Below are 21,258 nucleotides of genomic sequence, written 5' to 3'. Positions count from 1 at the left end.
GTCTTCGCACCCTTTTGGGTGCTCGGACCCTAATTACTGAAGTAGCACGACTGAAGTAATTTTGTCAGACTTGAAATTGCTTCTCCAGAGCTACAGGACGCTGCATCTAACTGCTTAGTTTGGCTCTCTGTGATGACTAAATTGAGTTAGCTGCGTAAAATTAGCAGAGTGCTGCTAACTTTCTGTCATTCCTTATAAATCTTTACTCTTCAAGTCGAGCTTATACGCTTCTTGTACAGTGTTACCTGTCCATGTATCTTGCACCATGCTATACAGAATGTCAAAAACAGTACATCTCATACACCAGATCTGATCAGGCCCCTGCTCTCCCCACAATGATTGGGCTGTAATGTGTGACAGTGCTCATAGTGGAGAATTTGAGGTAGTGCTGCAGAACATGCTGTGCTTTCCATTGTTTATTTATCAGTCAGGCCTTGAATTATGGTGTGCTTGCAGTGAAGAATTTTAGACCGGACTACGGTCGCTGCAGGCCCCTTGGCATACACTGTACACTGAGAGGGAATCATTTATATTCTACTCCAGAGGTAACAGAAGAACATGAGATTGGGAAACAGCTCAAACACCACTCTGCTTGTGAGGCTTAAGGCAGAGAAAAGTCAAGCTGTTTTTTTTTTTTTCTTCTTCTTCTTTTTTTCTGGTGGGGTGCAAAGCACATTCAAGCAAGTTCTGGTTTTCTTTTCAGTTTTTTTTTTAAATAGTTCCTCCAAATATTTCTTAATAAATAAACCTGCATTTGCTGTTTGCAGTTATATCTTCATAGTCGCACTTTTTTTTTTTTTTTCCCCTTTACGGTGCAGGTGTGATGGAATGCTGGCTTTGGTGAAATTTTCAGCAGGCAATGAAATCTGACCTGTGAAGCTACATGAAAAAAACGCTAAAGGTGCCGCATTCTAACCTGCATCAGAAAAGCCCGGAGGGCGTTTTAAAAGCCACTGAGATAATTGCAAATGTATTCTTTGGTAAAAGCGTCAGCAAAACTTGCCCCGTCCCTGACTCTTTTCTTTCTTTCTTTCTTTTTTTTCTCCCTCCCTCCCTCTCTCTGCCTTGGTTGAGAATTAATAAGGGATACCTAGCCTTGATTAAAAGGTCTCAGCTATACAGTATTGCTCACCAGCAGCACACCTCCCCGCGCCAGCCTTTCACATGGGTAGACCTGCATGTTAGGAGTGCTCTAATGATTCTGGAGCTTGCCATTCGAGGGCCACCTATCCATCATAGTGGTAAGGCCAGCGGCTTTATTATAATACAGAGGACAGACATGCTCTGAGGCTATGTGGGACACAATAGAGGTCTTTCAACAGACCTATAAATACATGATCTGTCAGAGTTGCTGTCCTGAGGGCGCTCTCAGCCAGGCTCTAGCCCTCCGGTTGGCCATCACTTATGCTAAGATATGCGCCAGCCCCCGGGCTAAGGCTAAGGCTCAGTTCATTTCAGCCCCTCATCAACCACCACATTCTACCTCCAGCTATGAGAATAAATAAGAACAAGATGAAAAAAAAAAAGTGATTCATTATGATGGAGAGCAAAACCTTAACAAAACAAACAAATCGAGGGGAGTGAAAATAAACAGTGATAGCCCACTATTGACTCTTTGGCAGCAGCATCTGAAAAGCTGTTGCTGAAATAACACAGGGGGGGATTCTGATCCAACAACACACTTCAATATGAGGGAAAAGCTGACCATACGGGTTACACGCTGAGATATTTGTTTTGTCATATCACCAATACGGATGATCGTATTAGAAATTCGGGCAAACAGCACCACACAGTCTGACGGAGTGATGTGACTTATAGAGGAAGCATCACTGTCTCCCATCAGCTCTTCCTCTAATGTTATGTTTTGTAAGTATATTTTAAGTGATGTATGCATCTCCTCCTCCTCCTCCTTCTCTTCCTCCTGCTCCTCTCCTTGTCTTATCTCAGGTGAGAATCTCTTTTCACTGTTGCCTCCCAGCCAAGATCAGCAATCTGGGAGTTGGGTGTGTTCTTTTGGAGATTAGTGCGGATGGAGGCTGTTGCATGTTAGAATAATAAACAGGTGAACACTTTAACTCTGCATAATTCTCTATCTCTGTGCCACCTTAATGTATTAAAATCATATTCTTCCTCGGGGCAGAAAACCAGCAGCAGATTATGTCCAGGGCACGGTGAGTGGAAACCCAATGACAAATCCCACCACTCTCACAACAATGATCACCTGGGCAGAAGGTTGCCATTTATCATGCTTTTTTTCACCAAGTGCTGGCGTTTAGGAGTGTGATTCTAGTAAATTGTAAGTATTGCTAAAGTGTCTGCTGACGCGGTGATGCCATGTTTACACTTCACTCTATCTGCAAACAGCACCTTCCTCCAAAACACATGTTCACACCCCCCCCAAAATTCTCCCTGTTCCCATCCAGAGCGCACCCACTCCACCTGCCCCCTGTTTTTTTGGGGTTCTCCAAAGGGTTATTCCAGTCCCCCTTGACAGCCAAGCCAGGTAGAGGGTAGTGTTTATAATGGCTGGTGTTCTCAGCTTTAGATTTTATATGCCCCCCCCTCCCCACCCATCCTTTTACACACACATGCACACAACAACGCCCCCTGCACCAGCCTCATCCGCCCCCGAGCACTCCCTCCCCAACTCGCTCTTCTTCTTCTTCTTCTTCTTCTTCTTCTTCTTCTTCTTCCCCCAGATCTCTCTTTGCCACAGCTGCTGCCTCCTGGCCTCACCCAGAGCCTTCAGGAGGCTTCCCAGCTCCCTCTCCTTTCCCCTGCAGCCAAGAAGGAAAAGCAGGCAAAGGAGGAAAATAAAACTTCAGGCACACCACGCAAGGCCATCTGGGTAATCTTGTTCAAAAGGCTTGAGGTGATAGCTGCAATTTACACAGGCGAAAAAAAAAAAAAAGAAAGAAAGGAAAGAGAAAAAAAAAAAAAAAAGAACAGACCTCATTTCCATACCTACCAGCCTCAAGGAGATGAAATTGAATAAACTAAGAATTAGAAAAGAATTACAGTAAAACCAATACGGAATATTCAACATTAGTTCATTTTGTCCTTGTAACACCCCCCCTCTTCACACGCACACATCTCCTGATTTCCTAAGAAAGAGTTGGGCTGACATGGAGGTGCCATGGACAACTAGCAGGAGCACACAAGTGCACACGCTCTCACTTCGCACGAACACACTAACGCGCTTCCACTCAGATACACGTGCAGACACACACACAGCCGAGGGGGGAAACAATATTTGTGATGAAAGCAAATCAAACTGAAATCCAACATGTTAAAGTCAAGTTGATTAGTGTGAAAATGTAAAAGCATCCTCAACTGGCATATCCCACAGTCATAAAGATATGTTAATTTGCAACTTAATGGCTGAAAGCATAATTTTGCTTATATAAACCTTGAAACATGCTGCATTTCTGAAATGTGCCTTAATTTAATGAAGTAAACACCACCACAAAACAATAAATGCCCCAATTAAAGAACAGGCATGAAGAGAAGTGTCTATTTCCCATTTTGCCCCTGCGGACATATGTACCCAAGCGTGTCTGTGCATTTACCCACACGCAGGAGCATATGCATCGTGTGCAGCTCATAAACATCATGCCTTCACATTTCGCATTAGCATATGCGCCGCGTTGTTTAAGATGTAGGTTATCTGGTGTGAGATCCCGGCTACATGTTTGCGGCGGCATCACGGTTTTTATTTGACTGCTGTGCGCTTGCGTGCTTCAGTATGCAAGCGCACAGCTCTGATGGCATGGTGTTACTGTATAATTAGTACATAATGTAGTCAGGGTTACCGTTCATAATTGCATGCATGTTACGAGAACATATTGTGTATTAGAGGCAGGATGTGCCATCCTCTATTCTTCCTTCCTTCTTTTCCTGCCCCTGTGTCTGTATGTCATCTGGCCTGCTTCGCACCCCCGGGGGGCATATCCCATCAGGCTTGCTGTGCTCCAATGTGTCCCGACAGACCTGATGTGATCTGAGTGGCTGACGGGTTTGTCCCTGCTGCCCGCTGTCTTTTCACTTCCTTGCTTCACTCACACATGTGCCTAAGAAACACACAACCTGATGCAGGCTGACTGGAGTTTGCACCTCCTGCGAGCTTCCAATCAGTGCATGTGCAATTATCTGCTGCATGGGCATCTGTCAAAAAAAAAGAAAGAAAAAAAATGTTTTCGGAGCCACGTCACATCAATAATCTTGAGTTTAATCTGGAGTTTTTTAGTTTGGCCGTGGATAATTCAAGTGTGGAACATGGTTAAGTGCTTCGCTTCTACTTTTAGTATCCATTTGAATGTGTGCATAAATGTGAACGTTCAATTATGAAACCCCGCTGGAGAGAAACAATGCCCTCTTGGTTCAGTAGCCATCTTACACACACACACACACACACACACACACACACATACAGGAGCCTGAGGGGATGCAGAAAGAGTGGGGGTTGGATACCATGAGACTAGGGCATCAAACTGGGGCTTAGAGACAGAGATATACCAACTGGAACCTTATACCTACAGGGTGTGTGTCTGTATCTATGTGTGTGTGTGTGTGTCTGCTCGCGTCCTCGTGTTAACACAAACTCACACATATGGAGGAAGCAAGTGTCATACTGAGGAAGGGAGAATGCTACATAAGGGGAATACAGTTTTGTGGAGGCTCCGCGCGTGTGTGTGTATGTGTGTTTGAATATAATCTAATTGCTTACTAGTGGAGGACAAAATTGTTTTGCCTGCAGGTCTAAGTATGGGTGGTGCTGATGAGAACTGGTCTGATATCTCAATCCACCAATCAGCTATGCCGGGCCGCCCCACAGCTTACCTCTTAAAATCCCGTCCTGATACCGCGCACGCGACTATAGCGTTTCTGCTCGTAACATTTAAATAGTTGTTGTTTTTTTTTCTTAAATTGTACAATAGAAACGGTTTAAAGTCTCCATTCAGCAACAGGGAGCATTGGGCTTTTAGCATTCAATTAAAAGACGATCGAGGGGACGTTTATTGATATTTCTCTGCACACTTCAGGCAAAGCACTATAATACCCCAAGTTCAGAGCAATGTTTTTTTTTCTGATCAGTGATTAACTACCTAAGTCGAGATCTGAGATCACCTTTAGGTGTTTGACACAACCTATTGTGTCTTGTGGCTAAAATGATCCCCAACACGAAAGGAAATGGCTGCAGAAATGGCTCAGGGAGGACGGTGACGAAGCAATGTCATTATTGTGCTTGTATCCATTCGCTATTTGCTTGAAGTCCAGGTGAAGGTCCAGAAAGACAGGCGCTTTCAATCACTAATTTGCTCTCAGTGACTGTCCTCGCTATAAATGATGGATGACTTGCTTAGTTTTACTGAAGTGCTCAAAGTTTTTCCACTTGAATAATATTGCAGCTGTACTGCTTTAAGATGACACATAAAGTTGGCCATTTCTGACATGATGTTTTGACACTGTCAACTTGGAAAATTCTTCCCTCAAAAGCCCAAGGACATAACCGCCATTTTGGAGGGGGCACATGTGACCCTTAATGCTGTTTGCGATCATTCTAACTGACTCGTTGACAGGAGGGGAGGGGTTGCGAGAGGCCAGGCAGGTCAGGAGTCACTCGAGTCATGTGACGACCCCAGGGCGCTGTTGGGAGTGACAGGGAGACCAAGAAGCAGAGCTGTGGTGTAGCTGCAAGCCCACGGGTGAAAAGGAGGTCAGTGGCCACAGGAAGCGGTGTAAAAAGTGCCCCGAGCAACCGTCCTTAATGAGACCACATCCCCTGGGGTGTATATCCCAGCAGCCTAACTGCCACATGAAAAACTCCAATCTATATAGAGTGCTGCAGGCACAAGAGAGCAGCCATTTTCATGGTCCATTCCCTAAGCCAGGAGCCATCTTGTGAGGTAAACAAACCCAAGTACAAAGATGTTCACCTTGGTATGGGGCCGGTGTTGTTCCATCATTCACACAGTGCTATATGAGCTCGTGTCTTACAATTTGTTTGCTTTGAAAGACTTTGACTGCTGGAGTCTCAACAGGGGCCTCCTCCAAAGCATTGTAAATTGATTTATTAATAAAGTTTGTGTACTGCTGAGGAACAGAGGCTAATAAAAACGGGAGCCCTATAGGGTAAGTGGGAGAAATACATTTGAAAATAAACTTTGAGTAACTCATTAGATTAAGAAAATTATAAGAATAATAACCCTGAGCACAGCCCGAGGAGGGAAATCTCATTAACAGGTTTTTCGATTCCTCCTTTCAATACATTTGTTAAAAGTGCCAGAGAGTGTTCAATTATCACCCGCCCTCTCACCTCCGAGACACAGGGTGACAAGAAACCCCAGAGAAACCTGCAGGGCCCGGGCGGGGCCATGTGCACCAGAACAAACACATGCACACGTATGCGCACACGGTTTCCATTCATTGCTCCCCCCCTCCCCTTGAGTAATGGGCTTTCTGACCATTTGTTTAATACGGTCAACAAACAAGACAAGAGCTGGAGGGCTACTCAGGCGATGCAGTCCCACTCTTGAAGGAGTCTGAGCTCGTGAAGCACACACAGATCCTCTCAGGTCTATACATGTCCAAGCGTTCATTCCCAAAAAAGGAAGCTTTTGCCTACCGTGTCTTAAATACGTTCTAAAGAAAACCTTTCATTCAGCTGGGTTTCATAAGAGCTACTAAGAGCCCCACCTAAGTTTCTTTCTTTCATGTGTTTCCAATCTTCCTATTGGCCTTTAGGCTACACCCTTGAGCAAGAGGTTTGGAAGGCTATATTTGCTCTGGAACCATTTACTGTGCCCTCCTCCTCCTGGAGACATGGAAGGATGCCTGAGGGGAGTGCAACTCAAGCTACATCCACACTAATACGTTTTTAAAGAAATAAAAAGATAAGAAAAAAAAAAACAGTGTAGCGTTTTAAAACGAAAACACAAACTGTCTGTGATGAGCGTTTTTGCACAGTTTGAGAAATAATCTTTAATTATTTAATAATAATCTTGCTCAAAGAACGTTTTAATGATATTTCTAATTTTAATTAAGACAATGTTTAAATGGCAACGTTTAGAGGATGTTCTCAGGGTTGTCAAATTAGGCTACACGATAACAGAAGAACATTCAGAAACCAACATTTAAAAACTGCCTCAGGTGACCAAACATTCCTGTAACGTGATTTATTACCAAAGTAGAACACTTCATCTGCAACATTCTGAAAATGTTTAATTTACATATTATTGAGGTGCCATATTTTAGAACATCATTCCACAAAACTTTCTCAGAAGAAACGTTGTAAATGCAACATTTAGAAAACGTTTGAAGAGAACTTTATCCTGCCTTTAGTAAGAACATTCTAGGAACTAAAAAAAATGAAAACATTACTAGAACTTTGCACAACTTTCTCAGAACGTGATTAGAACTAAAACATTCTAGCTCAGATAGAAAACAAGGTCAGCGATTGGTTACGATTGTTGTGCTGGTATTGATGTGTTTGCTTCATTCTGGAAACGGGTCACGTGATCGGATGATGACAAATCAGGAAAGGACACGTAGTCACTGATAAAAACCCAAACAGGAAGTGAATTTGGGTAAAAGTCTAAATCGGGGTCAACAGTGTTTCTAAAAGTCTCTGTTTCAGGATCCTGAAACGTCAGAACAGCGTGATCGCTAAGCATTAAGGCAGCTCAAGTTATGCATCTTGAAATAAAAAGTATCTGTGTGGATGGAGCCTCAGTTTGCCTAAACTGCTGCACCTCCACTAAACCCCCCTCTGGTGGTCGTCACCAACGCTGTCAGCATCGCTTTGTCCCCTACAGGCCTAAAACTACAGCAACTGCTCGGAAAGGCATCACAACCTGGAAAGAATTGTCATCAAGAATGACTATTGGCAGCTTCTATAGTACAAGACAATAGATTTGAAGCATGTACGGCCACGTGAGAGTTTGACCACAACTTCATGAGTGCAGTGCCCATTTATTTTTTAAAAGCAGAGATGAGGTGCTGGGCAAAAAGAAACTGGAACTGTGTGCTGTAAGTGCACATGGTACGATTCCCATGTTTATTTCTGGTACCAATCAGCTAACAGTTAGCGTCGGTGCAGCGACACCTGGAGCTCAACACCTCATGCCAGCTAATATTCCTTAAAATAACCTTCACGATCCATGCAAAGAAAGCATAAAATGGACTTTTAATCATAAAAACTAAGACAGTTAAGTAGCTTCCAAATGAAAAACTCAGATTTAAGTTGAGCCACATGTGCTAAGGCTGCATATAAGAGCCAAATTCAGGAGATTTTGCACAGGCTAAAAACTACTTATTTTGTAGCAGAAATTCAGGGAATTTTTTTATGTACTTCTGCTATGATGCATATTTCTCACAATTTAATAAAAGTATGAAGAAGTGTCCATATGGAGCATGTTGTGAGGTTTAAAACCTGCTTTGCTTCCAAGGCAGTGATCCACTAGAAAGGGCAGAACAACCAACGTGTCCTCAGGTAAGATTTAAATTGTGACAAATGGATGCAAACTGAATCAAAATCTCTGGAAAAAATGGCCAGAATGTTCCTGTGATTAAATAACATGTTGTAGTGTCGACACACAGACGTATGATGACTGTTTGCTGTATTTACACACAGTGTGTCTACACGTGTCTGTTCCTACCTAAAGATGGAAGATGATTTGTAGATATAAACATATAGAAAAAGACAGACTCATAGTTGGAGGCAACAGAGAAGTCATTTCTTTTCCAGCCCTCTAGCAGCAAACCTGGCATCATTCATTTCCATTTCTGTGTTGCCTACGCAACTGTTGAAACTGCAGCACATGCTTGGCTTCATTTTAGGATTTCATTTTATTTCCAATGGATTGACACTTGGCATGATGGAGGAGGGGAAAAAAATAAGTTTGAAATCAAAAATGAGTTTTCATTAGGGCTGCAGTGTCTGATGCTCTGATGCAAAGAAATAGGACCTGGAAGAAGAAAAAAAAAAGACGGAGCAGTAGCAACAACAGGTTTAGGCCTGCAGTGCCAGCCCAACCTCTGCCTCAGCAAGAAAACGAACATCAATTTTTAACCTGCAGATGCAAATAATTTTCAAAATGGGAATTTCTCCCAGTCAACATTTTGGCTGGTCATAGCAGTAAAAGCACAGCTGTTGCTAATAACAATGGCTCAGTTCAATTTAAGTCTCCCAGTCGGCTATCGAAGTGAGTCAGGGAACCAGTGGTAGCTTCGCAAAATTCAGCCACCATTAATTTAATTTTTTTTTTACACCTTTTCTTCTCCTGTAACAAGCCAAAATGTCTTCATGATAAAAGCCTGTGCAGAGAAAATAATACCTTTGCAATTTTGCCACCTTCAGGCAGTGACAGCTACAACATGTATGTGTGCGTTAACATGCGGTTTGTGTGCATTTAGGCTCAATTTGTCGGGAAAATATTTAGATTTAAGCTCAATTCACAGGAAGGGAAAATGAGCAGTTAATGCAATATTTGTTTGATTTCCACTGGAGGTCAGAGTTACGAAAAACAACAAGGATAGCAGTTGAGAAAAAGGAAAACTGTATCTCTCATTGCCTGCAGGTGGTGTTTAATTGTATACCTTCCTTTGCCTGTAGGTGGCAGCGTCAGCGTCCTACCTACGCTGAAGAATCTGCAGCCTGTTAACTGTGACTCTATTCCTGACAAAAAGTGGACAATGACCTCACAAACAACTGTCCCCTGTCTAAAAATACAGATGTTTTGCACAGAATAATATAAGAATTAAAAAATAAAAAACAGACACTCTAAACGGAAATGAGTAATGGTGCATTCGTGATAGACCGCAGAACGAGAAAACGCAGGCACACACACACACACACACACACACACACACACACACATGCACAGTCAAAGTTTTAGTGCTTAGTTTTGATTCAGCTCTTCATTAGCCACAGGGCCCAACTCCGGTTAGCTCCAGTATTAGGCTCAATTAGAACAAGATCCAATTAGAGGGCTCCTTTCCCCTGGGGCAAGGAGAGGCAGGAAATGGAGACTGAGAAATGTATAAGTCGACAACATGCGGACACAGCCAACATAAACAAACTTACTTTGTTGATCTCTGCTGTTGCTACGCAGGAGTCCTCTGGGAGTTAAAGCCCTGCTAGTCTAAGCTATGAGATAAAACAAAATAAAAAAAAGCCCTGCAGCAAAACATGAACTCTGTGAACACAAGGGCTCCGACACCATGAAGGGAACGTCTGGGCCCAGAAAATGAAAAGCCCACAGGCATTTTCCATTTACAGCTAAAAATCCAGCACTAGCTTCTAGCCAGGGTTAGTATCAGACTCTCAAAATGAACACTTACACTACGGGGGGAACAAATGAGTAGCTTTCTATTGTCGCTCTATTAAATCTGTCGGTTAATAGACATATACCTTACTACTGACAGAAATCAATAATGTACAATAAGATAAAGGGCAGGGAAGAAGTAAAGAATAAAAGGCATAACTGGCGAAGGCAAGAAAGAGAGAGAGAGAGAGAAAAAAAAGAAAGAAAGACAAAGATCCGACTGTGTGATTCTGAGGTTAGTATTTCTGTCCTCCTATCCGTATGGTTAGAGGTGGTGATGGCGGCAATGTTGTACGAGCTGTTTGGACTTGCCCTTGCCTCGGGCCTCGAGTGTTCCTTCCCCCAGGCGCCGTGTGAGGGAAATGGTGTGTGGTGCGAGGGTAAACCTTGACCTGCCTGCCAGGAGGCTGCACACGGAATGAAATGAGCACAAACAAAGCGGGGGAGAGAGGAGGAGGAGGAGGAGGAGGAGGAAGAGGAAGAGGAGGGGTGTCAGCAGGCAGCAGTAGAGGAGGTATATGGCTTCACTCGTATCACCGCTACACCCTCTTTTTTTTTTTCCCCTTTCCCGTGGTTGTTGTCTGATCTGTCTCTGAGTGGCAGGATGCGCATCGTACATCCATGACAGGACGCACGCGCATCTCGCTGATTGGGAGTGCTCAGGTGTTTGTGGGTGGCATCCTGGTACGCGGCGAAGATGGAATGTGAAATGTTGCATTTCCCTTCATGCTCTGCCAAGTTGTGTCTCAGGGAAAGATGGAAATCCCATTATGTCACATGCCTAACTTGGCCCTACAAACTCTGAAACTCATTTGTGAAATTGGGTTCAGATCTTAATGAGTTGCGGAGTGGTTTTTTGGTCTTACAAGTCTGCAGAGAATATGTTTGTTGAGACACCAGCGAAAGTGCGGCTGCGTCTCAGCCCGTGATTTTAAAGTTCACTTACTTTCCACCCGGAAATCTGAACTTACGGGTCTGTTCTGAGCCGTTTTCACTCTGCGTACAGTAGCTACTGTATTTGAAGATTTGTTCATCTTTATCCGGTGAGGAGTAAATAAATGTAAAAGGCATAATCACACTAAAGCAGCATGTTGACGGAGGCGCGTACGCCATATCACTCTGCTTACCTGTGAAAAGCCCAGTGAAATCCATTACATACTTTAGAGACAACTCATGAATGGAATAATTAGCACAGCATGCTTTCCGCCCGGCTGGAAGTCTCTCTCGATAATGAACAAAGGAAAGGAAATTAGCTTTTGTCTCATAAAGTCACAACTTCAAAGATCCCTGCCATTGCATTAATACAGCCATAGCCTGCAGCAGCATGGGAGAGAATAAAATAAGCACTCTCACTCATACCCCATTCCTATCAAGGTCTTTCTCAGGACAAATACCAGGAGTTGGGCTCTTATAGACCACACACACTGGACTAGATAAGTGGGAGAAATTAGGAGAGAAAAGGGGGGTTCTGTAAATCTTCAGGTGAAACGCTTCCTCAGTACATTATCCTTTCGTGCAGCTGGATGTACACTTAATCACATTAGGTCAACACTGTGGCCCAGGGCTTCCCCAGCTGTGGCCTGGGAGACCTGTGATGGCTGTCTCGCCTAACTGCTGTTGCAGTCAGCCGCCCTCGGGAGTGTGAGTGGTACACTGATCTGGTGCTGGGTCATCTGGCCTGGCACTACTACGTTACAGCGCATTAACAAAGGCCTCAGCAGCCCAGTGTTTGTTGCAGACCTGATGCAATTGATGGTAATGGATAAGGTTCGGGCCACGAGTCTTAATCAATATGAGGGGAGGGGGGTTCCCAAATGCTGCAACATCTTTGTGTAATGTGGAACCGCAATAAATATTTAATTTAACAAAAAGCTAGCTCTCATCTTGCTGTATGCTCATCAGCAGCAGCAGCAGCATTTTGTCCCAACAGATGTTATTGTTATTATCTCAGAAGTAAAGGAAGCAGCACTGGCTACCAGGGCAAGGCAAGTATTGTCCAAGGCACTCTCTCTTCGCCTATCTGCTCCTTTATCTGCCAGGATCAGTTGTTAGTGCTGGCAGTTTTCCTCTCCTGTCCTCTGGAGAGAGGTGGCTCTCAGCTGGAGAGAGGAGCCAGAGGCTATGCACTGTCTCCATTGTGTGGAGAGACACACAGAGGCATTGAGAGACTCAGTGCAGGTGCAGAGAGGAGGAGTGAGAGGGAACACACCTGAGGGGGCTGATTCTTTTTTTTTTTTTTTTTTTTTTTTGCTCACAAAAGTCAGACTTGTTTTTTGAGGGGCCTTTTTAGTGCAGGGACATTTGTGGTCGAGAGGACTTATTTACTGGAGGTATACTATACCGGAGGGAGAAAAGAAAAGAAAAATGGCTTCCAGATAGATTGCATCCTATCTGACTTGCAGAGATATTTAGTTGAAGATGCAGGCTGCCAGGATTAAAAAAAACTTTCAGCATTAAGGACAAAATGCAGGACTATCACGACTCCTGCTTGTGAATTTAATTATCTAAAGGAGTTTATAATGTATGGTCTGAAAGAGGTCAGGGTGGATCTCCCCACGCAGGACAGGACACAACAACCTAAAGCCGATAACCTCATCTCAGACTGGGAGGTTTCCTGTGAAAGTGATCCTTTTGCTAACTGTTTGTTTAAAAACTGACAGGCTACAAGAGTCTCAGTGACAGCGTCTATTCATCTCAGGGTGTCAGTTGGAGAGAAAAAAGGCAACGAGGGAGGGATAAAGAAACAGGGAGAGAGGAGGCGGATGAAGAGCGATGGTGAGAGAAAGCCCACTAAAGAGTAGATGGGGAGGTGGTGGTGGGGGGGATCGGTGTGCCCTGACAATAGGTGAGATTTACCTTTAGCTTGGAATCACCTTCAGATCATCCATGTAGCAATTTCAGAAATTCATCCGGCGAGTGACTGAATGAGTGCTGATGTTTTCATCACTTTGGTTTTAATTATATGTCTCACTCAGCACAGTCTTCCTTCTACTCGGCTAATTTAGATTGAGATCCTTCCAGGCTTTCCCCTATCTTTCATTTCCCTCCCCTTCTTCTCTCCTCTCTGCATCCCATCAGCCCCTTTGTAGAAAAAAAGAGGAAGGAAAAAAACCTTCATGTCTGTGACTTTCTTGCCCTCCAGCGTATGAAGCCCTCTTTTATTTTGATCATCGCAGCACAATGGATTCATGCCATTCTGGCAACTTTATTCAGTATCAGCCCAAATTTACATACTGCTTAACAAGTTTGTGCGTGACTGTTGATGCCTCTGATCAAAGTGCTTTTGGAAATCTTTCTCATCTGATTTTTTTCCCGTCCTTCATTTCAAATGCATGCTGCAGACAGGCATCTTTAACTCTGGGGCAAAGAAAGGTAACCTTAGTGCTGCACAAGCCCAAATGTCATCCAACAAGGAGGGCTCATGTCCTGGGGATAAAGATAATGTAATCTAAGCAGTATACAGTGTGTGACTGTGTGTCTTTAAGTGTGTGTATCTGCGCTCGCCTCGGTGTTTGTTGGAGGCTCGGGTTTGGGGGCGTAGGGAGACAGGGGATGACAAAAGTCAAAGCAGTCATGTGTCATTTTCGGTGCTGAAGGGCTGGGACCTGCCTCCAGGGCTGTCCTCTCTGTCAGACGCACTCAGATATCTGCGCTGAACTCTCTCGCTGTCTCTTTCTTTTGCTCTCTCCATCCTTCTCTCTGTCTTTATCTAATGCACGCGCATATATGCAGCTGTAAGCTCGCGCGCTAACACACACCACTCTGTGCTCGAAGAACAACAAAGCAACAAGGTAGAACCACATTTGTGAGAATATGAAACCCACGAAAAATAGACGATTTTAAAGGATAAACATCTGCTACGTGTACTGACTCATTTCATTTTTTTTTTACACATTACTGTGCCTTGAACGCATCTGCCAATGGGAGCAGGACTGGAAGGGCCATGATTTGTACGATGACCAGTGATATAACCCACAACACTATCAGGGTGTATGACGACAAGTGGGGGGGGAATATTTTGACAAAAAAAATCAGGCTGTAAATCGAGATATCGGAAGCCGCGCTGAAAACCAACGGCCCATAAAGTTCCCATGAGGATAGGAGAAAACATGGTGTAGCAACCCAACGCAGGAACCCAGTGGTCGCCTCCGTTAGCAGTAATACGGGGCATTTGTAAATATACGTGGCTACCCGAGCAAACAGCAGAATTGGAAACATTAAATAAGTGGAAAAAGGAAAATGGACTCAAAAATACAATGAAAAGAGGGTGTGGGTGGAAAGAGAGGAATCGTGGGAATGCAAGATTGCACCTCCCTCAGGCAATCAAATTATCCTATGGGCCGATGGTTCCTCCTTATGCGTCGGCTGACATTTTCCTGTAACCCCATCCCGAGTAATGCTATGTGATGTGTGTGACTGGCTTCTGCCACGGCCCTGAGAGGCCACGAAGCCCCAGGGCCATCTGCTTTTGGCCCGCAGCATCCTGGGAATTGTTTATTTTAGCTCTGTCTGCTCCTTTTTGCCTCTCCCTCTCGTTTTGCTCAAATCTTCCTCATCTCTCCTGTTCTATTTCCCCCCCTTTCTCTCTCTCTCTCTCTCTCTCTCCAGCCCAGTGGTGTCTACTTTCAATTAGAGAAGGATGCACTTGTATTCTTCTGTGAGACAAAACCACTGACAGGTGACTCTTGAGGCGTAACTCAAAACCGCGCCTTTAGTCTCTTCACACAAACTGTTAGTATACCTGCACCTTTCAGAGGACACAAAGGTAATGATGACGGCAGTATCTGTTACTCAACTGTATATGTTGCTCTGTGTGATGATGATGATAAGAGTGGAGGGTGTGTTCAAGAAGGAAACAGTTGAAAATGTGTGTTATGCATGAGAGAGAGGGGGGGAGAGAGAGAAAGAGATTTAAGGACAGAGAAGATAAGATGTGTGATACGAGATAATAGAATGATATTCAAAATATATCCCCGCAGCTACAAGTTAAAAGAGAACATTAAAAGAAAACATATTTGGATCACTTATGGATATGTAAGCCAGCACACCAATATTCCCAAACTTTACTTCACACTGATGCGAAGCCCCCAAAGGGCACAAGCGGAGGCAGGCCAATCTGCTATACACAAATAGTGTATGTGTGTAACTGTCGACATGTGACAAGCAGAAAAGGGACAGTGTTGAGAGCGTAGCCTTTTATGACCCAACACACTTTGACAGCTTGGCCATCGCTGGAGGACACAAGCAATGTTGGTTTTTCATCTGACAATTTTAAGCAAAGCAACTCTCCCCCAGTGGATTCGATTGTTCTGAGAGCCTTTGTGGCTGCGTGGCGAAGCACAGAGACGAAAAAGGCGGCAGCGGCCAGTGGATTCTGCTCGCTGTTAGCTAGAGGAGTCATATTGTCAATCTGTAGGACAAAAAAAGTGAGAGAAAAGTGTAAGCGATATGATGGGAACTGCTTCTATGCAACACTGCGCTCTGCTGGCAGAGTAGGCGATGGCACACGGAGATATTCAGCAGAAGGAGTGAGACGGTCTTTACTGAGGACTAATGTAACCTCAGCTCCTCAGGGATGCATGTGTCTGTGTGCTGCTACCCTTGAAGCAGACACCTTATTTGGACCTAAGGACATTTTGCACTGACAAATTTTAAGCATCCCAGGAGGGGAATATTTTGAAATATGGCCACAGGGCGGCACATTAGAATGACAAAAATATAGATCCTCAAAGTGAATTCTGCCTGCGACTCGGAAAATCAGCAAGAGAGAATAGGACGGGATATCAGTGGAAAAGGGTCAGACTGCTGATGTTAGATACAAGCAAATGCTTAAATCAGATCCAAACACATGGAATGCTTTTTTTTTTTCCTCCCAGTTTTTGTTCTATATTAACTACAACATGAGAACACTTTGCCTAAAGTGTATGTGCATGACAGATCAAGAGATAAAGAGATGTGAGGATTGTTTTTTTTTTTTTAAAGAAAGAAAAGAAAATCTGTTACACGTTCACATTAATACAGTGTTTGCTGTGTGTATCTGCAATTGGCCTGTAAGCTCTGTGTGTGTGTGTGTGTGTGTGTGTACATACAAACAGTGCACCGTCGACAGCCTGCAGCACTGTGCATTCTTGCTTGGAGAGTACATGTCCTCGGGCCTCGTTCCTCCGTCAATGACCTCTGGTGAAGCCATTATTTTCTGCATTAATGATGAGCAGCAGCCAGCGATGAGAGAGATGGACTTTGTCCTGAGGCACAGTAGCGCTGATTATGGGCAACAACAATGCCAGCTGAAAAAAAAAAAGAAAAAGAAAGAAAGAAAGAAAAAGAAAACTCTTCCCACAAGCAGTTCAAAAGACTATGAGTCTTAGCTACAGCGCAGAATAAGCTGCTCTTGCTTTATTGACAAGATGGATCAGATAACCTCTGTAGCTAGAGGATTACCCAGAATAAACTTTATTAGTTTACCTACAGCTTGTTTTGTCATCCAGTGGATTCAGCACCTCTCTATCCACAACCTGAACACCAACAAACTATGTCACAGCATCAAATTCCACACATGCAAAAGCAATTAGCGTATGGATGAAATGGCTTGAAGTAAATTTAAAAATCCCAGAATTATCGTAGTCCCAGGATGTAATAATATGTATGGGAACTACAGTAATATACGAGGCTTAATTGATCCTCTGACATCAGCCCAAACACCAACATATAAAGACTCACAAACAAGACAAAGTGCAATTGCTCTAGTCAAGGCAGCCAGGGCACCCACTCAGGAAATCCTGGCTTGGGGAGATGACTCTAAATGAAGGACTTTACCATTCACCATTATGTCTTTGGTGAGAGTCAGAGGGAACCCCCGGGGCTCTTCAGCACAGCACGGCACAACTTTTCAAAGGGCTCCAGATTAAAGTCACTGAAAGTTCCCACTGGGGTCTGAGGCCAGGATCCCATTAAGCAGCCCTACCACACCGCCGGCCATAATTGTGTCGTTGAGAATTCAGAGCAGCGGTTGCTTGATAAGCGAATTTAGGGTGAAATAAAAAAGGAGAGGCAAAAAGGGGTCTCGTTGGGCCACCATTAGACACTTCATTCGCTCACCACTAATTTGTTTTAAATGACTGAGGGAAAGGTGAGCACTTTATAAAGCAATCCGAGCTACCTTTTCCTCCCCATTTTCAGGTCTGTACAACAGAACGCTGATAAATGAAAAACACTGCAGCTCGTAGCCACACACCAAGTGCCACTGGAAGCGTTTTAAACTGAAGCTATCTTTATCACAGCAGAATAATCGATAAATCTCTCCAAAGTAATGTTGAATAAACAGGTCAGTGCTACAAGTACCTACAAACCTAGTGAGCCAATTTGGTACAACAGATTGTTTAAAACTATTTCTGTAAAAACCGTACAAACAAGTCGAATTTTATTGAATATTTAGTTCATTATGGTCCGGAAAACCACATACAGTTTATTTCAACACTTGAGATTCATTGAGATCAGGGCTGTTTGGTAAATGATACAAAACAAAACTAAACACTTGTAAGCATTATATAAGATCCAAACCATAACTTGAGACGTATTCGTGTTTGTACATCAACCTGTTTAATCGTGGGAAGTGTAGGAACGTGTTGTTCTTTGTAACTGTCGCAGCATTACTCAGAAATGTATGAAAGACGTCTAAGCAAACATCAGCAAATCTCGAGTTGTGAGTCGGGTCTTTACAATGAGATACATGAGCAAACCCTCTGAAACATATTATTTTGTTGTCATCCAAGTGCAATAAAGAAAACTCAGTTATTGGCTTCAAGTGGATTTTTTCTGCTTCTTCTTCTCTGCCTCCTCCTCCTTTTCCTTCTCGATCTCAGCCACCAGGGTCTCAATTTCCTTGGATTCCAAAATCTGCAAACAGACAAAATACCTGTTAGCTCATATGCAAACGAGTAGAAAACACCGCTAAAGCCAGATTTGCCTCACAAATTACCTTCAGTGGCTGATTCCGTCTGATAACAGCGAGTTCAATATTTTTTCCTCCTGACTGGACCACCTGTGATCAGCAAATAAAAGAAGCCATTAATTGAATACTGGAGACCAATTCAGTAATGAGACTAATAATCTAGCATTTGATTAATAGTTATAAGGCCCTTATGACAGATTGCAATTTTAACAGCAATTCATTTCATGTCTTTAAAAAGATATATAACTCAATGTAACAATGCACACAAGGCCAAATTTATTTTTATTTTCTGCTCCTTTTGCCTGCACTGAAGGCAGGTTCAACCAACCCCAGGAAGCAAAAGTCTTGCATGAAATCACTACAGAAGATCATTCAATGGTTTGTCTGGCGGCAAGAATTTGACTCATGGTGGATGTAAATACATTTTAAGTGAATACGTCTCCAACTAATTATTCAAATTTGCACCCTGCTTTCTGAGAACATATTTTAAAAGAACTATTTGTTTGTCAGTGTGTTAATCCTACGGTTAAGCTGTTTAGTTATTATTGTATTAATGGCAAAGAGTCCAAAGTCAAATGTGGCAATACAAGGACAACAAGTGACCTTACCTCAAGCAAAGCTTTGATAGCCAACTTGATTGCCTCATTGTCCCCAGCAATGGCTTCATCTGTGTAATTCTTCTCCAAGAACTCTCTCACGGTTTTTGCGCTCCGGCCGATTGCATTTGCCTGATTATTTCAACAATAAACACAGAAGTCAATTAATATTCATTTCCATACTGATGAGCTGATTCTTCAGCACGTGTAACAAGAAAACAGTTTAATATACAACGAGAAAACTCGCTGACCTTCCAGGCGTGGTAGGTTCCCGAAGGGTCCGTCTGATACAGCCTGGGGGTTCCATCGTAGTCAAAGCCAACAATTAACGCAGAAATGCCAAATGGCCTGCGCCCGTTGCTTTGAGTGTAGCGCTACAAATACAACCAAAAAACAAAAATAAGAATAAAAACAGCAAACAGGGTGTCGATGACAAAAGTGAAAAATGTTCTTAACCACTGAATATGACACTAGTAAAAAACAAACAAAAAACCAAAACAATGAATGAATGGTAAGAAAGCTACACACCTGTTTCAGTGTAGCTATGTAGCGTGTGATGTATTCCACTGTCACTGGGTCCTCAACTGTTAGCCTGTGGCTCTGGCACTCAACACGAGCTCTGTTTATCACAATACGGGCATCTGCTGTCAGACCTTGAAAACATTGAGAGAGCTTAATTAGTTAGACAAGGAAACACAATGGGAAACAAGTATTATTGTGTGATATAGATAGCTACTATAGAACATATTTTGCTCATGTATTTAAAAAGAAATGTGGTTACTGACTTACCTGCAAATGCCATGCAGACATGCTCATCCAGCGCACATATCTTGCGGACTGTCCTTTCCTCCTGTAGTTTTGCGACAGATTTCTTCTCCACACCGAGGACAACGATGTCTTTACCTCTGATTCCAACCTGAGAAGGACAAAATAAGCATCTACATTAATTTCTAAATACTGGCCACACAGGATATCTTTATGTAATTGGATGGCAGTCAGTGTGGTGTACTGATGTAAATATCCAGAAACCTAAATAAAGTGACAGAATGAGTCTGTGTCAATAAAGCTGTGAGTAAATAATTTGACTTTACTTAATATCAAGTAAAACCTAGCACATGTATCATCACTTCAGCTCATGTTTGATATCTGAGGAGGACCTGTGTTCCTTAAGTTTTCCTGCACACTACAAAAAGAAAATAAAATTAAAAAATTGGTAACAGGTTTCAGGAACAGCATCGACAGTACCATCTACAACGTTACACTTTTCAGTTTATGAATAAAGCAGGTTAGAGCAACATGACTTGAAAAAAAAAACTGACCAAACATTTTTTTAAGTTTACAATTACTCCAAAGGGAACAACTTTCTTTTGCATACAATTTTGCACATTAAATAACACATGTAGATGGACATCAACTCATCCTGCACTTCCTGATCAAGCTAAAAGTTACACAACAACAAGAGGAGTTATTTGTAAGTAACTACGGTTGTATTTACTGCATTTGTAGGACTACCTACTGAGTTAAAAGTATCATGTTGACGTTGCATTCGCATTTAAAATTAAGCACTGTTTCTTCTCATCTATTGTTGGAGTGAAACTGAAAGTATTGTGAGTGACACAGCGACAAAATGCTTGCTAATGCTGCCAGCATTCTGCTTTCATTAACTTGATATTCTCTCCAACGGAGAGCTACAAATTAGCAGTTCAACAAGCTGACAGCAGATCACAACAAGTTTAACACACTGTTAAACGAAATAATTTGTTAAATACATAAGAAATCAGAGTGATTGTTAGCGGCTAGATGCTTGGCTAACTGACGTTGGCAAATTAGCGACATCCATGTTGCTAACGTTAGCTTTAACATTAGTTTAATTTAAACACCTACCGCGGTGGAACCTTTCTTTACAGCTTCCTGTGCATACTCCACTTGGAAGAGATGACCATCAGGAGAAAATACAGTAATTGCTCTGTCATATCTTGCCGCCATTGTACAGCAAGACACGTACAATCAGAGGTAAAAGTGGAAACCGCTACCAAATGATTCAGCTAGTTAGCAACAAGCCGCTCACTTCAGTGTGTTGAAAACAGCGCCTGCGCACGACCTCTGAACTGGGGCGATACCAAAAGTCGGTTCGTCCAGTGGAAAGTTGTGATTAAAACACAATGGGCTACGTGTAATTTTATTGGCTCATGTTTTCTGTGAATCAAATTATTTTCTGTCTAAAGCTACAACGATAGAAATATGTTCAATATTTTATTTCAGAGATGAATTTACTCCGTACATTTATTGATAGTCGGCCAACGAGGAATGAAGGTGTAATAAGGTTGAACTTAAACAATTAAAGCTACTATTAATAAACATTTAAATCAACAATTATTCTCTAAAA

At 42.8% G+C, this 21,258-nt stretch overlaps 1 protein-coding gene across 1 annotated transcript; it reads right to left on the bottom strand.

Moving 5' to 3' along the window:
- Window positions 1–17,713: 17,713 nt before the first annotated feature.
- Window positions 17,714–20,948, bottom strand: psma8 (proteasome 20S subunit alpha 8). The gene is made up of 7 exons (XM_008292141.1): window positions 20,757–20,948; window positions 19,662–19,788; window positions 19,401–19,525; window positions 19,124–19,246; window positions 18,885–19,004; window positions 18,304–18,366; window positions 17,714–18,221 (listed from the first exon to the last, which is right to left on the bottom strand). The coding sequence occupies exons 1-7, from the start codon at window positions 20,856–20,858 to the stop codon at window positions 18,126–18,128; spliced, it is 756 nt and encodes a 251-aa protein (XP_008290363.1). The 5' UTR covers window positions 20,859–20,948; the 3' UTR covers window positions 17,714–18,125.
- Between the last annotated feature and the right edge of the window lie 310 nt (window positions 20,949–21,258).

This window comes from Stegastes partitus, unplaced genomic scaffold, assembly GCF_000690725.1.
Source record: "Stegastes partitus isolate 25-593 unplaced genomic scaffold, Stegastes_partitus-1.0.2 Scaffold787, whole genome shotgun sequence".
Lineage (NCBI taxonomy): Eukaryota > Metazoa > Chordata > Actinopteri > Pomacentridae > Stegastes > Stegastes partitus.
The sequence above is the reverse complement of the archived record's forward strand: the minus strand, read 5'-3'. Positions and strand labels throughout refer to the sequence as shown.